The 21,577-nt window shown below is 39.7% G+C and overlaps 1 protein-coding gene across 2 annotated transcripts in view; it reads left to right on the forward strand.

The window, feature by feature from the left end:
- The first annotated feature begins 312 nt into the window (after positions 1–312).
- nat10 (N-acetyltransferase 10) overlaps positions 313–21,577 on the forward strand; it is a 32,854-nt gene continuing 11,589 nt past the window's right edge. The window contains exons 1-18 of one of the 2 annotated variants that reach the window (XM_008117400.3): positions 313–492; positions 2,789–2,911; positions 4,091–4,182; positions 5,102–5,273; positions 6,384–6,506; positions 7,261–7,322; positions 8,943–9,057; positions 9,624–9,731; positions 10,514–10,647; positions 12,470–12,563; positions 13,574–13,672; positions 14,531–14,667; positions 16,848–16,972; positions 17,554–17,704; positions 19,289–19,385; positions 19,986–20,102; positions 21,213–21,314; positions 21,451–21,525. In XM_008117400.3, coding sequence (XP_008115607.1) covers positions 2,804–2,911; positions 4,091–4,182; positions 5,102–5,273; positions 6,384–6,506; positions 7,261–7,322; positions 8,943–9,057; positions 9,624–9,731; positions 10,514–10,647; positions 12,470–12,563; positions 13,574–13,672; positions 14,531–14,667; positions 16,848–16,972; positions 17,554–17,704; positions 19,289–19,385; positions 19,986–20,102; positions 21,213–21,314; positions 21,451–21,525 — 1,911 coding nt within the window. In that variant the 5' untranslated portion in view covers positions 313–492; positions 2,789–2,803. The remainder of the gene's footprint in view (positions 493–2,788; positions 2,912–4,090; positions 4,183–5,101; positions 5,274–6,383; positions 6,507–7,260; positions 7,323–8,942; positions 9,058–9,623; positions 9,732–10,513; positions 10,648–12,469; positions 12,564–13,573; positions 13,673–14,530; positions 14,668–16,847; positions 16,973–17,553; positions 17,705–19,288; positions 19,386–19,985; positions 20,103–21,212; positions 21,315–21,450; positions 21,526–21,577) is intronic. The other variant, XM_008117399.3, reaches the window with a different exon arrangement.

A 21,577-nucleotide genomic window follows, 5' to 3' on the forward strand; every position in this document is an offset into this window, starting at 1 on the left:
GCAGATAGATTATATGAGTCTGCATTGCCAGATAATGTGGGATAAACACAAAGCTTGGGATCAGATCCTGGGATATAGGGCCTGTCTGGAAGGTCCCTAAATCTACACTGCCATATAAGCCAGTTCAATGTGGATTTCATACAGCTGTGTGGAGGGGGCCTTAGAAAAAAGGCGGGATCTGGACATAGGAAGCACAGCCTGGCGCCTCCAGCAAGCTCCTCCCCTTCCTGTGTCCGGGAGGAAGAAGTCGCAGAAAGACAGCCTGCAAAGCCAGCCCTGCGATTTGAGCTTTAGCCTGGATCTTGGTGAGTGGCGCAGGCCGAGGCCAGGCCTCCTTCTCCCCGCTCCGCCCCCTTTCCCCGTGGGCCTTGCTTTCAAGCCGGGCTCTTCCTGTCCTTCCGCGTGGGTCTCCACGTGGAAGCTGACTCCTAGGCAGCGGCGCCAGGAAAGAAGCAAGGAAAGCATTGGGAGAGCGTCCCCAGGTAAGACAGGGTGCGTGTGAGGGTTTATTTGGAAGTCAACCCTTCTCTTTTGTAGTCCCCTTAGAAGGCATCAACTCTGTAGAGCAGGCCTGGGCAAACTTGGGCCCTCTAGATGTTTTAGACTCCAACTCCCACCATTCCTAACAGCCTCAGGCCCCTTCCTTTTCCCCCTCAGCCGCTTAAGCGGCTGAGGGGGAAAAGGAAAGGGCCTGAGGCTGTTAGGAATGGTGGGAGTTGGAGTCTAAAACATAGTATAGATCAGGCATGGGCAAACTTTGGCCCTCCAGGTGTTATGAACTTCAACTCCCATAATAATAATGTTAAAAAACAAAGTATGGTTTGTTGATGTTGCAATACCAGGTGACAGCAGGATTGAAGAGAAACAACTGGAAAAGCTGGCACGATATGAGGATTTAAAGATCGAATTGCAAAGACTGTGGCACAAGCCAGTCCAGGTGGTTCCAGTGGTGAGTGGCACACTGGGTGCAGTGCCTAAAGACCTTGGCCTGCACTTAAACACAATCGGCGCTGACAAAATTATCTGCCAGCTGCAGAAGGCCACCTTACTGGGATGTGCACGCATTATTCGCGGAGACATCACACAGCCCTAGACACTTGGGAAGTGTCCGGCGTGTGATCCAGTACAACAGCCAGCAGAGTGTCTGCTGTGGACTTACCTTGCTGTGTTTCAAATAATAATACAACACACAGTCCTAAACACTTGGGAAGTTTTTGACTTGTGATTTTGTGACATAAAATCCAGCATATATATCTCGTTTGCTGTGTTATACTGTGTCTTTGTGTTAATAGTAATAATAATAATAATAACAGCTTTATTTTTGTATCCTGCCTCCATCTTCTCGAAGGGACTCTTGAGTGGCACCCATGGGGGCAAGCCCAATCAAACATACTTTAAAAACATAGATCAATAAAACTAATAACCTTATAACCAAATAAACAGCGTAAAACAACATCAACAGCAATAGTAATAAATCTCAGAATTCCTAATAACCGCTAGGCTGGGTTCCTGTGAGTTTTCCGGGCTATATGGCCAAGTTCCAGAAGCATTCTCTACTGATGTTTTGCCCACATCTATGGTAGGCATCCTTAGAGGTTGTGGGGTTGGAAACCAGACAAGTGGGGATTATATATCCGTGGAAAGTCCAGATTGGAAGAAAGAACTCCTGTCTGTTTGAGGCAAGTGTGAATGGTGCAATTGGCCGTCTTGATTAGCATTAAATGGTCTTGCAGCTTCAAAATCAGACTGCTTCCTGCCTGAGGGAATCTGGTAGACTGTTAGGAATTGTGGGAGTTGAAGTCCAAAACACCTGGAGGGCCCAGGTTTGCCCATGTCTGGTATAGATGCTCCCAGTGTTAAGTCAATAGATACAAATACTGTGATCTGATTGATTAATTGTCCCTTTTTCCCTAATGGGTTAAACCCTTGTGCAGGCAAGATTGCTGACCAATAGGTCAGCAATTCGAATACGGGGAGAGTGGGTGAGCTCCCCCTGTCAGCTCCAACTCCCCATGAGAGAAACCTCTCACAAGGTTGGTAAAACATCAAAACATCTGGGCGTTCCCTTGGCAACATCATTGCAGATGGCCAGTTCTCTCAGAAGTGACTTGCAGTTTCTCAAGTCGCTGCTGACACAACCCCCCCCCAAAAAAAAAAAAAACAAACAAACCTCTATATATGTTTGCACAGAAGTAAACTTCCAGGTGCTAATAAAGAGTATTAGCCCTCTGTATTTCTAAAATACAATGAACAGATGTCCAGGACAGCATTTGCAGTCATTGTGATCCAGGTGTGTTTAAAATTGTTTTCCTTCTGTGTGTTTGTTTATTTTCCAGTTACTTGTACTGTATATCCTTTGAGATCATTGGAAGAAAGGTAGAATATGAATGCAACTAATGATGATCATATTGCTAACTGAATCTTGCACCTTTCAAACTGTTTTATCCATAAAAGATAGTGGATTTTGGACACTTTTTGATTATATATTATTATATGTTCTCACTATGGGTGACAACAACATGGACTAAAGATAACCAAACAGTTGAGAAACAATGATGTGCAGTTTGTGAAACTGCTGCATGGCCTGTTCTAGAATGCATAGGAGAGGAAACACACATATGACGGTACTAACATTGGTTTCGATGATAGTTAAAATATTCCATAGTAAAGACAGGAAAACATCGGGTGTTAGATTTTTCTTGGAAGGGTTAAAAATATTTCACATTTGTCCACTAACTGTCACACCATCTTAACTGGAGTGAAATTAATTCTTATATAACCTCTACAGGATTTCTCAGTGAAAATGCAGCGCAAGAAAGTTGATAATCGCATCCGGATATTGATTGAGAATGGAGTGACTGAGCGGCATAGGACACTCTTTGTTGTCGTAGGGGATCATGGCAAAGATCAGGTGAGATGGTAGCCTCTGGATGTGTGAACTCATGTTGTAATGAGTCATTTGGGGAGGAGTACAATGTATTCTTTTAAATGTTTGTTTTTAAATTTTTTTACCAATTTTAAAACTTTTTAGTTTTGTTATATTAGTTAACACTAATTTCAGTGTTCGTTTAATTTGGTGGTAATGTCTTGTTATTGCTTATGTTAAGGTTTACTGTGTCATTTTTAATTTATGTTATGCCTTGTTTATTGGCTGGTTGTACTATACGGCATTGAATATTGCCGTTATATGTTGCTAACCACCCTGAGTCCCTATTGGGGAGATAAGGTGGGATACAAATAAAGATGATGATGATGATATCTGGAGGGTGCCAGATTTGCGAGTGGCTTCTAGTTTGACCTAGGGTAGGAGTAGAGCGGGATTAACAATTATGCCTTCCTGGTGATTGAATGGCTTTTCTCAGCAAAATTACTGTGGGGTAGCTGTCCACATTCCCTCTTATGATTTCAAAATCCAAATTCCAGAGAGAACGCCTTTTCAGTAGTTGTTCCTTTTTTATTCCAGCACACCCATGAAAATAGCTTCTTAAATGAGAAACAGGCCTTGTATAATATGCTGGACTTTTGCTTCTTCTTGTTTTTTAATGGTTTGTATCTTAAATTTATTCTAATTTTATTGTGATTTAATAATTTTAAAAGTTTGGTAGGGTGTGGATTTTTGGCTGTTTGTTTTAACGATTGTCAGTTGTTCTGATTCCCAAACTGGGGAAAAGTCAAAATATAAATAAAGGTGATGATGATATTAATATTAACAGCAACAACAATCAGGAGGTATGTTTGGCCTCCTCTCTAGTATCTTTTAACTGGCAATCAGAAATGTTTTTGTTTAGTCTAGATTTTAGATTTGAATTCAGTTGGTAGCACAGACTTTTAATGGGCTATGGTTTGCTTTTATCTTTTGTATTATGTTTTAAACATGCTTTAAATTGTCCCAATGCTGTGTTTGTAATAGAATTGTTTATTTAGTTTTTTTTAACCACCTCACTTCAAATCTTTCACTGTACTTACTTTTAATTAGTGATAAGCACGCTTGGCCCTGTGTTGGGAAAAGTGGGATATAAATGAATTAAATAAATATGTTATTTAGCTTTCTCCAGAACTAATCAGGAATTACTTTCTCATTACTTGACAGGTAGTCATACTCCATCATATGTTGTCTAAAGCAGCAGTGAAGGCTAGACCATCAGTATTATGGTGTTACAAAAAGGAACTGGGATTCAGCAGGTAAAAATATTGATTGTTTCCCTCTTTCTTTCTTTTCTGTTTTAAATATATTTATCATAATTATGCTATGAGGCTGCACATTTGATTGATTTATCTTCTGTGTGGTTGGGAATACTACCACTGCTTTTCCAGTGGCCAGGGAAAATGTAGTATCAATGTTATTGATATGAATAGAAATCAGGTCTTGGAGCACCACAGTTCTGCCCCTTTTCTCTCCCCATCTTGAGCTAGACATATGTCTCCAAATTCCTATCTAATTCTGAAGACTTGAACTTCCAACTGAAGACTTGGATGTTTCGGCAGGCCTTTGGAGATACAGTCATTAATTAATCCGCTCCAGAGGGTTTTTAATAATCTATCCCGTTTTTATTACGATTTTACCATTTATGTGTTTTAAATGCAATTTTTTATCCTGTATTTTTGTTTTAATTGATATATTGTATTACTGTTTTATCTTTTTATAGTGTGATTTGTATTGTGTTGCCTATGTTTTGTTCTATGTTGTTTGGGCCTCTGCCCCATGTAAGCCGCCCTGAGTTCCCGCGAGGAGATGGTGGCGGGGTATAAATAAAGTTTTTTTTTAATTATTATTATTATTATTATTATTATTATTAATTTTCCTAGGCTGTTTGCTTAATAGTACATTAAGACCCTACATGAGATAGGTTCCTTGCTGGACTGCAGTTGCCTGAAACAGTGGATACAACCAAACACTACATTGCCAGCATATCATAGAATTGCACTGGAGGATCTAGAGATTCCCAGAGAAATATTCATTAGGAATTTGCTAGGCCCTCCGGAGTGACTCTTTGGTAGGTTTTGGGGGAATCATACCATAAAAAGTAATGCACAGGATTTCCTTTGAAACCTGATCATTCATTCCCCAAAGATGTATAATTTCCTCTGCTTTGCCCACCAGCCATCGTAAAAAAAGGATGAGACAGTTGCAGAAGAAGATTAAAACTGGAATGTTAGATCTGAAGCAAGACGACCCCTTTGAGCTGTTCATTGCAGCCACAAACATTCGGTACTGTTACTACAACGAGACACATAAAATTCTTGGGAATACGTTTGGCATGTGTGTACTCCAGGTAGGAACCCTATGTTCTGAGTCTGGGAATCCTCTTCATCCAAATCATTTGGGCAGGTTGTTGCAGTAGTCACACTTGAGCTAACCAGTATTCTTGAAGAAGCTGTTGTGCTCATGAATTCAACATTTCACATGATAAATCATTTCTGTGCTTCAGCCCTCTACTCCCTCTTTGAAAAAAATAATTATGATATGTATGTGAAATGTTTGGGCAATCATATTGTGGCTTAATAACTTCTGTTTATCTGAGTGGGGAAACTGGTTACGAGCTTTGGAACCTGCCAGAGTCTTAAACCATCAATTGAGTTTGGATTAAAATTCTGTCTTATGTCAAAGCTGACAATCATCGTTTCCATGTTCAGGCAAAAAATGAAATGTTGTTTACTTTTAGACACTGACATTGTATCTAAAAGGGAGGAATCATGGAACAAGAGGGCTGTGTATGGGTAAAAGGGTTATAGTTTGTATTATTAAGCAAAGAGATGATTATTTGAATCAAATAGATTGTTGCACCTAATTTCTGTGAATTCAACTTTATTTTGACCAATTCTACGAATAATGAAAGTGCTTACCTGGCAGCAAGCAAGAGCTCCGAGAAATTCAATTTTGAATGCAGCACTAATCCACTAGCTATCATTCCCATCTACAATTGAGAATCAATTTTAACTGTTTACAACAATTTAAAATAGTAAGAATAATTTCAAACCTCTTTCTATTAATAATGTTAACAGTTGCAAACTATTTAAAACCTGTTAAACCACAGCTTGTGCAGATGAGGCTTAAATCAACTGGCCCCAAAGGCTTTAGGAAAGAGCCATGGCAACTTTTTTTGGTGCCATTTAGCCCTTTTGAGGTTTCATAGTAGAGAAAACTTGCTCAGTATTAAACTAGCAGGGGAGGGGAGGGATTTCAAGCTGTGCAAACAGAAATCAAAATGTGCAAATTCTATCATGCGATTCTGCTTTGCCATTGCTTTTTTGCTGGTGAACAATGCTGATAGTGGGGTGGAAGGTGGAGAAAATTGTCATATTCTTTCTATCCTTGTTCATGCTGATGGTACATAAAATGTGTGGCTAACTTGCAAGTGATAACTTCTTGCATAATCGCCTAGGATTTCGAAGCCTTGACCCCAAACCTGCTGGCTAGAACTGTTGAAACTGTGGAAGGCGGGGGCATAGTTGCAATCCTCCTGAGAACAATGAATTCCCTGAAGCAGCTCTACACCATGACAATGGTAAAATGACTAAGAATCACAGATCTCTGCTTAAGCAAAAACTGGTTTTCATTCCTAAAGGGGAGAATATGCATGCGCTGTTTGACATATATACTGAAGTTTGCATGCAGAGCTTCCAAGATAAATCTGCTAGTGTCACCTAAATGGTGCCCCTGTTTAAAAAAGAATAAATTCCCAATAGGAAAACTCCTTAGATCCTGAGGATCTCCCCTTATATAGAATAGATGGTACTTCATGGGCTGGTGTAAGCCATTTTTCTCTGTTCAATATTGTATGTACAAACATTAGTGGCTGTGGCATTCTTGATTTTGTTTTGATGCGAGAGTCCTACTTACAAATGGCTTGAGGTAATCCTTTAGCTCAGTGGTACTCAACTTGGGGTCCCCAGATGTTTTTGGCCTACAGCTCCCAGAAATCCCAGTCAGTTTACCAGCTGTTAGATTTCAGCTGTTAATTTCTGGAAAATTTCAATAAGTATGCATCTGACATGTCAGTTTGGTGTCCCACAACTTCCGTCTCTACTTAGGCTTTTTCAGAAATAAACCTAAAACACTGATAGTTCGAGAAAGAAGCACAGACTAGAGGCAGTTTAATTGCAAATTTGGGTGTTCAGATGTTCTCTGATTACTATTTTCCAAAATCTATTTTGGTGACATCCAAGATTCACTCACTGAACTAGGGTCTGGTAGTACTCTGTATTGTGTATTAGGACAATTACTCAGTTTCATACAAAGAAATCTTATTTCCCCCTCAGGACGTACACTCTCGATACCGGACAGAGGCACATCAAGATGTAGTAGGAAGATTTAATGAAAGGTGGGTTGTAGGATTATTTTGAGCATGCCTTTATAAGGAGTTTGTTCAATGAGCCTTGCCTAGAAAGTATTCTGAATAATTGTTGCTCTTTGGTGGTCATATTGAGGAGCTACCCTTTAAGCGCAAGCATAGCAGTATTTGACAGGTTGAAAATACAAGCATAGTATATTTGTAAAGCTATTGTAAAGCTTAGAACAGGAATGGAGAAACCTTGGTTCTGCCAATGCTTTAGCTTCCAGTTCAGTTAGCCTATGCAGCATGGTCAGTGATTTGGGACTGTGACTATAACCTGTACTTGTTAGTAGGTTCGGATGTTTTGGACCATATCCATCTGCCCTTGTTAGCATGGCCAGTGATGAGGGTTTACAGCAGTTGGAGCCCCAAACATCTGGCGGGCACGAGCTGTAGAACATTGTTGCAGAGTATGGCTCTACTTAAAGCTTCTAAAGCTAATTTACAACCCCACAACTTTAAGTAGTGTCTGCTTCGTGAATTAAAGCTCTGCCAAATACTCATGCTAATATTTTGAAAAGAGCTTGTAAATATTACTACTTTGGAATGCAACTCCAAAGGGGATTCTGGGAGATGTAGTCTAAAAAGTACTTTAAAAAAACTCTTATTGTCTCCATCTGCACAGAAATATTTTGAAACTCTTTGCTTTTCTTTTGGCTTTACCCATCCTATATAGTTTGATGTCAGTATGCTGATGGCCTTAACTGGTCATTCACCTCCTTCAGTTTTTAATGAACAAATTAAAAACCACTGGTCCCAAAACAGGCCTGGAGTTTATTGGAGCTCTAGTTCCAAGCATCTGGAGGGCACTATATGAAGGAATGGTGACATAGAAGCTGTCTATGGAGAATGCTACAATGTGCCCCACCAAAACATTCCTTTTGGGGTGATTTATCAAAAGCGGTGGTTCCCAACTTGTGGTCTGTGGACCATCAGTGGTCCCCAAGAACAAAAATATGGTTCGTGGCCCCTCCGTTACTTCACCGTTGCAGTGAGAGTAACTGGTCTTGCAAAACCCTCTTATAGTGCCAAGGCAACAGGAATATCGGGAGGGGAGAGGCAGACTACCCACAAAATGTGTAACAACAAACTTCCTAACTGCTGCTTCTCCTCCTCCCTCCCGCTGAGTGGAGCCGTTCCATGTGGCTCCTGGAAGTGGGGGTGCCTTGGTGTCCTTGTTTTTAGGCTTGTTCCTGGGGTTATTTGGGGTGCTGGCTCAGAAAATTGCATTGAATATACCACATCAACTCTAGATTATTTAATATAGTTTTCTGTGGGTGAGCAGATGGTGACTATGGATGGCATATGTTCTGTATCAGAAACTAGAGCTGATGTGGTCATCCATTACAATTTTCTGAATTGGCATCCCAAATAACCAAACCGAATCTAAAGTTGACAAAAATGATTTGTAACCCTTTTGGTACTAATGTTGGAGAGTGGTCCCTGGTCAAAGTGGTCCCTTGTCAGAGTGGGGCTTGGTCAAAAAAAGGTTGGGAACCACTGATCTAAAGAGTATTGCACAGAGATGAGCTATGCAATGAGGAATAATTTGTGAGATGAAAACTTTTCAGGTTGCAACAATGATAACATTACTTTTTCATCATACAGGTTTATTCTCTCTCTGGCATCTTGCAAAACCTGCATGGTGGTTGATGATCAGCTTAATATTCTCCCAATCTCTAGCCATGTTTCCAACATAACAGCTGTTCCAGCTCGGTCTCAGGTAAGCACAGGTCTGAGAAAAGTTCAGGTAAGCACAAGTCTGAGAAAAGTTGCAGGTCCTGCAAAAGTGCAACAAGCAAAGAAACTCCCCCTCTATTTATAAATGTTCAAAATCCTGTTTGCACTCATGAAATGGTGGTGCATTTTGGATAACCCAGAGTTTGACCAATTGTGGATGTGACATGCTTACAGATCCTTTGAACTGTATCAGTCTGAGAGAAAATACATCACACAACATGGTTCTTATGATGCATTGTTTTTAAACCTGAACAGTATAGGCTTTAATAAAATGTTTGCTTCTATGGGCCCCTCCACACAGCCATATAACCCAGAATATCAAGGCAGAAAATCCCTGCTTTGAATTGGGTTATCTGAGTCCACACTGCCATATATTCCAGTTCGAAGCAGATAATGTGGGATTTTCTGCCTTGATATTCTGGGTTATATGGCTGTGTGGAAGGACCCTTTGTTTTCCCTTGAAATTACTGTAACTTGAAATGAAATATGCTCACTCTTGGCATTAGCGATGGCAGCTATCTTCAGTAAAGCCCATTTTCTTGTTGATAGGAGGATAATCTGAGTCCTCAAGATATGGAATTGAAGGAACTAAAGGAGAACCTCCAAGATACACAGCCAGTCGGAGTATTAGTTGATAGCTGTAAAACCCTGGATCAGGTATGTGCTCCTTTTGACCTGGGATGAGATACCCATTTGGTAGTATTCCTTTCTGAAATATAAATTGGAGTTGGGATATGAATTCCATGAGTGCAAGAAAGTGGACTGAAAACCATGAAAATCCATGCAAAATTTATTTAGTTACTTTGTATCTTTCCTTTCTTCCAACATCCAAGGTGGTTTGAATCAGTTCTTGTTCAAGGTTCTATTGTTTCCTCCCCCAACCTTTTCTTTTTAAATGAGGACATTTGCGTACCACTTAGGACCAAGGGATGGATGAAAATCCTTGAACTAGCTGAGGCTAAATTTGGTCAACTGTTTGTTGTCAGAAGAAAGCCTAACTTGGGATTTGTGATTTGGCTAATTCTGCAAGGTATTGTGTTCTCCTTGAAGAGTTAGGTCTATAGTTTGGGGAGCCTCCTTGAATTCATATGGTCCGAGTCTCTGTGTGACTGCAGGGGTTAAGGAATGCATTTACTGATCTTTTTTTGATTTAAATTTAGTTTTAGATGAATGATACACTTCCATGATGAAAGGTAAATGTGGAAGTGTCATCAACAGGTGATTAAAGGGAGCTAGTAAATCAGGACAAAAGAAAACCAGCATTCGCTATTGACCCATTTCCTTTTCTCCCATTTATAATGTCCTGTTTGAAAACAAATATTTCTGAATTTGTGTAGCTCCTGATGCACGTTCTCCCATATTTCCATGTAGTCTATCTCTTTTAATAGTCTTGTGCAAGAAGTATAACCAACCTTGATTTCCTGTTTTCTCACTGATAGGCAAAAGCTGTCCTAAAATTCATTGAAGCCATTTCTGAGAAGACACTGCGAAGCACTGTCGCTTTAACAGCCGCCAGAGGAAGAGGGAAATCAGCTGCTTTGGGATTGGCTATAGCTGGAGCAGTGGCCTTTGGGTAAGTGATTTCCGTGTGTTTTAGTCATAGATTTGTATTAAAATGAATATCTAAAGAAATTGAGGAGAATTCTAATTAAGAGTCTGAAAACAAGTCAGTAGGCAAATGTGGAAAACTGAGATGACTTTACAGTCAACCCTCTATATCCACAGATTCTGCATCCACAAATTCAGTCATCCAGTCTTTTTCAAAATCTCAAATTTGTTTTTCGTGTCAGGAGCAACTTGAGAGGTTGCCTGTCGCTTCTGGCGTGAGAGAGCTGGCTCTCTGCAAGGATGTTGCCTAGAGGATGCCAGGATGTTTGATGTTTTACCTTCCTATGGGAGGCTTCTCATGTCCCCACGTGGGAAACTGTAGCTGACAGATGGGACTTTACCCTGCTCCCCAGATTTGAACTGCCAACTTTTTGGTCAGCAGTCCTGCTGGCACAAGGGTTTAACCTTGCTGTTTTATATAAGAGACACCATTTGCTACACCATTGTATGTAATGGGATTTTGTTATCCACAGGGGTCCTGGCACTAAACCCCAACAGATACCAAGGGCCCATTGTTCATTCTCTAAGGCCAAGATTTAAAACTTCATGGTGCAGGAATTAGAGAACCGGACGTGGGGTTTAAAAAAAAATCCTGGTTTACCCAGGTAATTTTTTAAAATGCAAAATACTTGATATTTTTCTGGACTCCTATTTTAAAGTGTAATACTTCGCACACATCCTTTTACAGTCTAGAGAAGAGCTTTCATCTGAAAATGCTACTGTTCACTTGTTTACGAAGAAGCTAATTCATTGTTTTATTTTGAATCGTAATATATATATATCCTTGTTAAACACCTGAAACTGTGTTTTTGGTGGAAAAGTTCCATCATAAGCCTAGCTTTCACTGGTAGTAAACCTAGCTGTATCATACCAGGGCACAACTTGTATTTTCCCTTACTAAATACTCACTTATATCAGCTTATTTTGCTTCTATAAAAAAACTGGCCAAAATCTATAAGAGACTTCTGTAGTTTACATATGTTGTAATTTATTTATTTATTTATTTATTACAGTACTTATATCCCGCCCTTCTCACCCATAGGGGACCCAGTGCGGCTTACAATAAAACACACATATTAAAAAATACAAACAATTCAATCAATTAAAATTAAATACATTGAATTGTTGGGGGACACCTGCAAACACTGAATGTTTGCTGTATATATGTTGTGCTCCGCCCTGAGTTCCCTTTGGGGTGAGAAGGGCGGAATATAAATGTTTAAAATAAATAAATGTGAAATACATGGTGTTTGAAAAAGAATTCCCTAGTTTTAATGTGTTTTAACTTAAAACTAGGGAGTTCTTTTTCAAACACCCTGTAATTAAAAACTATTTTAAAAGCTGTCAGGATTTCTTTTCTTTCTTTCTTTTTTTTGAAAAAGCTGATAGTGGTTTGAGGGTTGGATTTTATAGACCAGCATTTGGATCCCTATTCGGCCATTGAAACCCACTGACTAACTGACCTTGGGCGAGTCATACTCTTAGAAGAAGGTAAAGGCAAATCCCCTTTGAGAAAATCTTGCCATGAAAACCCTGTGAGAGCTCCACCTTAGGGTTGCCATAACTCAGAAGCAATTTGAAGACAATACATTTGTTTTAAACATTTTAGGCTCCAGTTTGTCTTACAAATTAGGAAACCAATTTGAAGCCTTTTTTAACTTGGACAAATATTTAGTACAGTACATATAAAGACTGTAAAGTTTGTTTTCTCTCTTCCTTCCCTCCCTCCCTCCCTCCCTCCCTCCCTCCCTCCTTCCCTCCCTCCCTCCTTCCTTCCTTTTTTGCAGCTACTCCAATATTTTTGTCACATCTCCAAGTCCGGATAATCTCCACACCTTATTTGAATTTGTCTTTAAAGGTTTTGATGCTTTACAGTATCAGGTAATATCTTCAGAATATGGTTTTAATCCAGAAGGTTCTTACATGCTTTTACACAAGTTCTGCTTGTGCAAGGTTACTCACCACCAGTTTCCAGCTTCCCTGCTTGGGAAATCCCACACTTTTCTGATGGGTCCCCTGCTCCTCCTCAGAAGCAGCTGTGAGCCAGGAGAGCAGAGGGTGGGCCAATAGCTGCATTTTAAAACCCTTTTGCTGCAATCTAAGTACAATGTTACATCCAGATATGGGCACCCTTAATGCCTTGTAAACATACTTATATACAGGAAGATGACAATTGAAATTGAGTTCCCACTTTCTCATCAAAAGACATCTTAACGAAATAGTCATTTTACAATTATACAATATTTAAAGTCTTGCTTTCTACCATGTAACTATAATATCATTATTACTGTATTACTCTTCAAATCCCACAGACGTCTAAAGTTTTTCTGATTTTTTTAAAAAAAAGTCACAAAAGGTTCCCAGTCTTTTAAGAAATTATCCAAGGACATGGATCAAACTGCCCTGTGTATTAAGCCTGGTACACCTTTGCTCCTCTAGATGTAGACTTGCATAATTGATTTATAGTGTAAGCCTGAGGGAACATTAACAATTTGTAAGTTGCTCTGAAACCCTTTGTAGCTGAAGAGCAGGGTATGAATATTCTAAATTAATAAATAAACCTTTACTCACATTTTTACTTCAGTCCAATTCCTACATTTACAAATGTATCAGTACACTAGACTCTGTTGTATGTGTTGTCGAAGGCTTTCATGGCCGGGATCACAGGGTTGTTGTATGTTTTCTGGGCTGTATGACCATGTTCTAGAAGTATTCTCACCTGACGTTTCGCCCATATCTATGGCAGGCATCTTCAGTTTTTTGGTGTGGAGAACCGTGTCTTTCTCCATTTTTCTGTAGGTGAGGTTGTCTATTTTATCCCAGTCCTGGGTGTTCATCTTTTGGCTGATGTTGTGTTTGGTTTTCATATTACTTCTTATTTTTCTTTTCAGGAACACTTGGATTATGAGATCATTCAGTCCCTCAACCCTGAATTTAGCAAAGCAGTCGTCAGAGTGAATGTGTTCAGAGAGCATAGACAGACTATCCAGGTACAGCTGCTTCATTGCAGTCTTATGCCTGCTTTTGTTTAAGGGTATTTGAAGAAAGGGTTGCTTTCTGGGATTCTTTGAATACGTCAACCTCTTTGGAAAAGCCAGACAATGTTGCCTGTACCCAGTTGGATTAGTTGATGTCTTCCTTTCTATTGGCTTCAGTGCAGCAAAGATTTGGGGGTGTCTATTCTTCAACTAATGCCTCCAGTAATAGCTTTCAGTGTCCTACTCTTAATAGGTGGGAGAAAAGTGCAAGCAGTTGCATGGATTGCACTAAATAAATAATAGTAGTGCATATATATATATATATATATATATATATATGAATAAAAGAAAAAAGGCACCTGCTTCCTATATGAGTTTTAAGATTAATATGTAAGCACATGACAATTGTCAGGGATACTAAGGGAATGCTAGGAGAGTGAGTATTTGTACTATTTTTTTTCAAAATGCATTACAACCAACCTTCAACTTTCATAGGGATTAGGGGAGCAGGACCCCTGTGAAAATGGGAAAACATGAATATTTTAATTCCTTCCCCACCCACATATTTAACACAAAAAAGTACCTATACAAAGTACATGAGTTATCTGCCACTGCCTCCACTGATGCCTATGCCATTTTTAATTGGGACATTGATGACACCAGGCCCCATCTTGAGCAGTGTTCAGTTAAGTCCTATTTGGTAGAATGTGATGTCTCTAGAAGAGAATCGGAGAGAGCGGCTGGGCCTAGTTACATGCATACTTGTTTAAGGACTATAGATTCAGTGTTTCCTTTCAAGCCATCTTAGCTCTCAGGAGGACACAGACATTTACTACTTTTGTAACACCGTTTCTTTTATTCCTTGGCAAGTATATCCACCCTGCTGATGCTGTGAAATTGGGACAGGCAGAATTGGTGGTGATTGATGAAGCCGCTGCTATACCCCTCCCTCTGGTGAAAAGCCTGTTAGGTCCTTACCTGGTCTTCATGGCTTCTACAATCAATGGGTGAGTGTTTCGCTTGAGCTGCTAGTGCAGACATTTCTTGTCTTGAATCTACTGCTTATGACACTTGATAGATCAAATGGGACAAATATCCAGGGTTTGGGTTTGTTGAAAATTGGATTCCACTTGCATTTACACCTCTTAAATATTGATGGATGCAACCACTCAGCATCTAGACATTTTCTTAAATCATGAATAAGCCTCCTTTTTTTAGTAATTAATCTGATCAGGGCCAGTCCAATAATTAGGCGGAATGAAATATATGCCCCAAGTAGTAGATGTTGGGAGGGAGCAGCAAAATGTTGGTGAGATGAGCAGTGTGCCCCATGTCTTGCCAGAGCAAGGAACTTGACATCATAAAGTTCATCAAGTAATTAATACTAAGTGGTCTGCAAACACTTAGAAACAAATGCGGTCATTGCTAATAGTCAACACGGATTTACCAAAAACAAGTCATGCCAGACTAATCTGATCTCTTTTTTCGATAGAGTTACGAGTTGGGTCGATACAGGGAATGCCGTGGATGTAGCATATCTAGATTTCAGTAAGGCCTTCGACAAAGTCCCCCACGACCTTCTGGCAAACAAACTAGTAAAATGTGGGCTAGACAAAACTACGGTTAGGTGGATCTGTAATTGGCTAAGCGAACGAACCCAAAGGGTGCTCACCAATGCGTCGTCTTCATCATGGAAAGAAGTGACAAGTGGAGTGCCGCAGGGCTCCGTCCTGGGCCCGGTTCTGTTCAACATCTTTATTAACGACTTAGACGAAGGGTTAGAAGGCACGATCATCAAGTTTGCAGATGACACCAAACTCGGAGGGATAGCTAACACTCCAGAAGACAGGAGCAGAATTCAAAACGATCTTGACAGACTAGAGAGATGGGCCGAAACTAACAAAATGAAGTTCAACAGGGACAAATGCAAGATACTTCACTTCGGCAGAAAAAATGGAAATCAAAGATACAGAATGGGGGACGCCTGGCTTGACAGCAGTGTGCGCGAAAAAGATCTTGGAGTCCTCGTGGACAACAAGTTAAACATGAGCCTACAATGTGATGCGACAGCTAAAAAAGCCAATGGGATTTTGGCCTGCATCAATAGGGGAATAACGTCTAGATCCAGGGAAGTCATGCTCCCCCTCTATTCTGCCTTGGTCAGACCACACCTGGAATACTGTGTCCAGTTTTGGGCACCGCAGATGAAGGGAGATGCTGACAAGCTGGAAAGCGTCCAGAGGAGGGCAACTAAAATGATTAAGGGTCTGGAGAACAAGCCCTATGAGGAGAGGCTTAAAGAGCTGGGCATGTTTAGCCTGCAGAAGAGAAGGCTGAGAGGAGACATGATAGCCATGTACAAATATGTGAGGGGAAGTCATAGGGAGGAGGGAGCAAGCTTATTTTCTGCTGCCCTGCAGACTAGGACACGGAACAATGGCTTCAAACTACAGGAAAGGAGATTCCACCTGAACATCAGGAAGAACTTCCTCACTGTGAGGGCTGTTCGGCAGTGGAACTCTCTCCCCCGGGCCGTGGTGGAGGCTCCTTCTTTGGAGGCTTTTAAGCAGAGGCTGGATGGCCATCTGTCGGGGGTGCTTTGAATGCAATTTCCTGCTTCTTAGCGGGGGGTTGGACTAGATGGCCCTTGAGGTCTCTTCCAACTCTACTATTCTATGATTCTATGATTCTAATACCCACATATTAATATGTAATGAATATATGTGGTGACTTAATTGCTTTTTTCAATGAGTTGACAGATTTCTGTTTGCATTGAAATGTTTCATGGATTCCTTCTCCTTAACTACAGCCTTGCTGACTATACATACAGTATGAGGAGGATTTGGAAGTGCTTGTTGAAAAACAAGAATCTAGAAATGTTAGCCTAACATTGTGTATCAGTGTCACAAAGAACTCATTGGAAAAAGCAATTAAGTCACCACATATATTCATTACATATCCTATAACTTTGTGACATATAGGAGAAGTTTGTACTTATCAGCAGAGATATTATAGCAGAAAGAGGTATAAAATTGTGCTATTTAGTTTCACCATCTGTATGTTCAGGTGCTTTTTTAATGCTTCACGTAGCAGCCTTGTGTACATTCTCCACAAACGCATATTTTTCTCTTCTCCTTCCATTACTTAATCCCCCCCCCCCCCAATTTTTATCTCTTGTTTTCAATAGATATGAAGGCACTGGTCGTTCCTTATCATTGAAACTGATCCAGCAGCTGCGACAACAGAGTGCCCAGGCTCAAGCTAATGTGACAGCGGAGAACAAAATGACAACAACAGCAAAACTCTCCTCAGGTATCTTTCCCTAGGTAGTCACTCTCAACTGCATAAAATGTCATCTGATTGCCTAAATCCATACTGTGTACATTTTTGGCCGAACATAAGCATCTTCCTCAACCCCAAGAACTGCAGGAAATTAGTAACAGAGAACATGGGGCTCATACTGCTCCTTTTGTGGGGTAACTTGGACTTGAAAGGCAGGTCTAAAAGCCAAGGCAATCTAAGAAGAGTGTTTTAAATTTTATTTATTTCGTACTTGTTTTGTGGATTTGCCCGCCGAATGAAGTTGTGGGCTTGTTTATTATCAAGTAAAGACACGAGAGAAATCTCCGAATGTTAGCAATGTAATGTTGATCCATGGATAATGTGTATTACAGTATGAAAAGCTGTGATATGTAAACATGGATAGTCACATCATGCTGACAAATGCATGAGTGTTTAACCCAAAAACACATGATATTTAAGACTGTTTAACTTACTGCATGGATATCCAGTAAGAAGGCTTTGTTTTTTCCAGATCTGCATTTAATCAGCCACCTGCTTTTTCTTACAAATGCATGTGACCTTTTGTTTGTTCTTTCTTTTTGTCTTCCTAGCCCGTACATTACATGAGGTTTCGCTCCACGAATCCATTAGATATGCCCCAGGAGATCCTGTTGAAAAGTGGTTGAATGACATGCTGTGCTTGGATTGTCTCAACATCACAAGAATTATATCTGGCTGCCCATTGCCTGAATCTTGTGACTTGTATCCTTGTTACCAGAGTTTACACACAAGCTATATGCTGCCTGTACCACCCATAACTGGAAGAACCTGCAGTGGGAGCTTTTAAATGATTTATTTAGTAAATTGGTTCCTAGTTCTCCTCACATTGTATAGATTGTATAATGTCTTTGAAAACAGTACCTTAACCAAAATGGATTTTGTAATACTTGATAACATATAATGAGATACCTTGGTGATAAGAGACAAATCTAAACATGGATTTCATTTAGATTTCATGTATATGTTATAAACATAGCTTGGAGGTAATTTTTTTTACACAATATTCTAAAATGTTGTGCATGAAACAAAACTTGTATACAGTTGACCTATCAGAAAGCAAAGGTGCCAAAGGTGTGGATTTTGGAATATCAGATTTTGGAATTCTGGATAAGGGATCTTCAACCTATAAAAGGATTAGGATTCCACTTTCTAATTCTACAGTTAGTGGAACAGTCTGTGCTGTGTTTGTGTCTAAAAGGATAACCATTTTGAATACTCCTGTTAAAATGATCTGCCAGGAGAAAACTTAAAACGGCATGCACCAGACTAAAAATTTATTTCCTGATGTGCTTGCTAATTTTTTCAGATGAAAGGTACTCTCGATGTGATTCCTAGATATGCTAGTTGCCTGTAAGCAGAACTTTTATTTGATAAAGGTGGTCATGAATGGTACAGTCTGCTCTACCATATGATTCTGTAGGGAGGATGGAGAAGGGAGGTTAACGAAGAGAAATAATATAACAGCGTCTTTGACAGGAGTCGACTTTCATGTGGAAAGTGGAATAGCTTGTTTTCTGTTGTACCAGAGATTAGAACTTTTAACCAATGGAAAAGATTTGTAATTAAATATTAGGAAGAACTTTCTGATGGTATGAAGTGTTCGACAATTGAACAAGCTGTCCTGGAAGTTTGTGAACAGAAGTTGGATGATGATCCTTCTAAGGTGTTTTTGTTGTGTATTCTTGCATCTGTTAGACTAGATTGCACTCATGGTCCCTTAACTGTATTCTGCTTCGGATCATGGTGGAGTCCCCTTCTCCGGAGGTTTTTAAGTAGAGGATGGATGTCCATCTGTTAGAGGTGGTCTGATTCTGTGTTACTGCATGGCAGTGGGTTGGACTGGATGGCCTCTGTAGTCTCTTCCAGCTCTATGATTCTAGGGTAGACTTCTTTAGAAGGCATTCTAACGCTTTCATGGATATCTGTGCACATGAAGAAGTGGACTGAACTTCATGAAAGCTGATGCTAGAATAAAACTGTTAGGTTGAAGATGCAGCTGGATTCTTTCATCCCCTTCTGTCAATTTTATGTTGAAAGACTAAAATGGCTGTTTGACAGTGAGAAGAGTCAGCATGAGAGTTAAAATAGTGCAGATCTGAAAGGTGGAAATCAAGACTTCCTTCATATTTCTGTGGATAGAATTAAAGATGCTTGACATGGTCTTCTGCCGCGTAGCCTGCTGATGCAGTCTGATCAGATTGTGATATAAATACATTTAGTAGTTATAAAAATTGATACTGGGCAGTTCCTCTGCATAATGCATATCTCTTAACTAATTTCATGTAGATACTATGTCAACAGAGACACCCTGTTCTGCTACCACAGAGCATCAGAGACTTTTCTTCAGAGGCTCATGGCTCTGTATGTGGCATCTCATTATAAGGTTGGTTATTTATTTATTTTATTTGCATGCCACCTTTCTGCCGGCATAAGTTCTAAAACAGCTTAAAAAGGAACCTGATAATAATAATAAAAAGTTAACCAAATCATCACATTAAAATTCCATTACATTTTAAAAGTATATGTTCATGTAAAATACAACAGAGGAGTTAAAATATAGCACACAACACCCCATAAAATGGCTCCCTGTAACCAATTAATCATTAAATGCCTGCTTGAGTAAAAAAATTGCTAGCAAAAGAAACCTAACCTAGTCTATGGAAGGGAATTTCACAGGCAGAGTCACTATTGAGAAAGCACTCTTCCATCTCCTCACTAGAAGAGCCTCTGGTGGTGGGACCTGGAGAAAACGCATTGATAGCTTCAGATAAGGAGACCCATTTTTCAGGAACGCTCGACGAAAGCTCACCATTTTGCTGCTTGGCTCTCTAGCTTTAAAGAGCAAACTCTCTGTGGCAAAAAGTATGTGTCAGATACACAAAAACAATATGACTGGGATTGCTCGTCTATTTGTGAACCAATAAGTATGTTAATGTATGTGATAATTGTGAACTAATTATGCAACACAATTGTGGCCTTCCAGAATTCTCCTAATGACCTCCAGATGCTTTCAGATGCTCCAGCCCATCACCTCTTTTGCCTCTTGCCACCAGTTCCACCTACGCAGAATTCCTTGCCAGAGGTGCTTGCTGTTGTTCAGGTAAGATGGGGTGTAAAGTCTGGGTTGTTTAAAAATGAAATTGTCCAAAAAGATAAAGTGTAAATTGAATATATGATAAATGCTGCAAATCCTTCACCAGGGAACATTTTTTTAAATTAACTCCAAGAAGGAGATTGACTTGATGTCTCTGCCCCACTGGAATACTGAAAAGTTTCTCTTGTGATACTATATTTGGGAATGTAGTGCTCAACTGCATTACAGAAGAGTCAGTTACAGTCACCCTGCTGTATTTGTGGATTTGAATGTATGCACATTTGATTATTAATTGATTTAATTATATTGTTTTCTCTAGGTATCTGTACCCCCCCCCCCCCACTGTATGGTTAACACCTCTGGAAACTGAACATAATGTCACACTGGAGAACCTAGAGCAGAGCTTTCCAAACTGTCACGACACATTAATGTATAGGCTGCAGTGTGTAGGTGTGTTGTGCAAATGTAACGAGCAACTTCTGAGTCTGTGTGAAATAAGCAATAAATCATATTTTCAGAAATATAAATAAAAGATTTTATTGAGTTAATGTGTCTCCATACATTTCGTTATAATATGTATGTTTGTATATCTTATAAGGAGTTCACCTAACCTCCAGTTTACTAGTAAAACTGAATTACTGTGTTGCGAGGTGATTCATCTATAAAACGTGTCACCAATATGAAATGTTTGGAAAACTCTGACCTAGAGATACCTAGAGAGAACATTAGTCTAGGAATCTCCTGAGTGATTCTATGCTGAAATATCTAGGGGTTTTTTAAAGCATTTTTTCATTTCCACAACAGTCATGTGCCACTAACCCAAACAAATGTGGAGGGCTGACTAATGTAAATGTATGTTCACGTTTTGACTTGGATAAAATATGACAGGAACAAAAGTTTGTCATTATATTCCCTTTGTTTCAAGTAGTTTTCTATATTTTAAGCTTTTTAGAGGGCTGTTTTTAATGTTTTAGGATAGGAATGCGGACTATAACATACTCCTTTGGCTGGCGTGTGTTAGATAAATGATTCTGATCTGTTGGGTGCTTTGCTACAAATCCACCACTAAGGTGTTTGCATTCTCATTTTTCCTTTATTCTCTCACTCTGTTGATAGGTGTGTTTGGAGGGCGAGATCTCCCGCCAGTCTATTATGAATAGTCTGTCTAGAGGAAAAAAAGCTTCAGGCGATCTCATTCCATGGAGCATTTCAGAGCAGGTAAGAAATCAACACCTAACTTGTGCCATGGGTGGTTTTTGTGTTATTTTGAGGGATTTCTTTAAGCAACAAAGGTTTCTTCAGTCATATTGGCTTTCTTCCTCTGTTCTTTTTTAAAAATACATTTTGCTTATAGTTCCAGGATCCTGATTTTGGTAGCCTCTCTGGTGGAAGAGTTGTTCGTATTGCAGTCCATCCTGATTATCAAGGGGTAATGTACTTTTACTGTTCTGTTAATTTGTTACAGCCAAATGCAGCCCAAG

The sequence above is a fragment of the Anolis carolinensis genome, chromosome 1 (genome assembly GCF_035594765.1).
Source record: "Anolis carolinensis isolate JA03-04 chromosome 1, rAnoCar3.1.pri, whole genome shotgun sequence".
Lineage (NCBI taxonomy): Eukaryota > Metazoa > Chordata > Lepidosauria > Squamata > Dactyloidae > Anolis > Anolis carolinensis.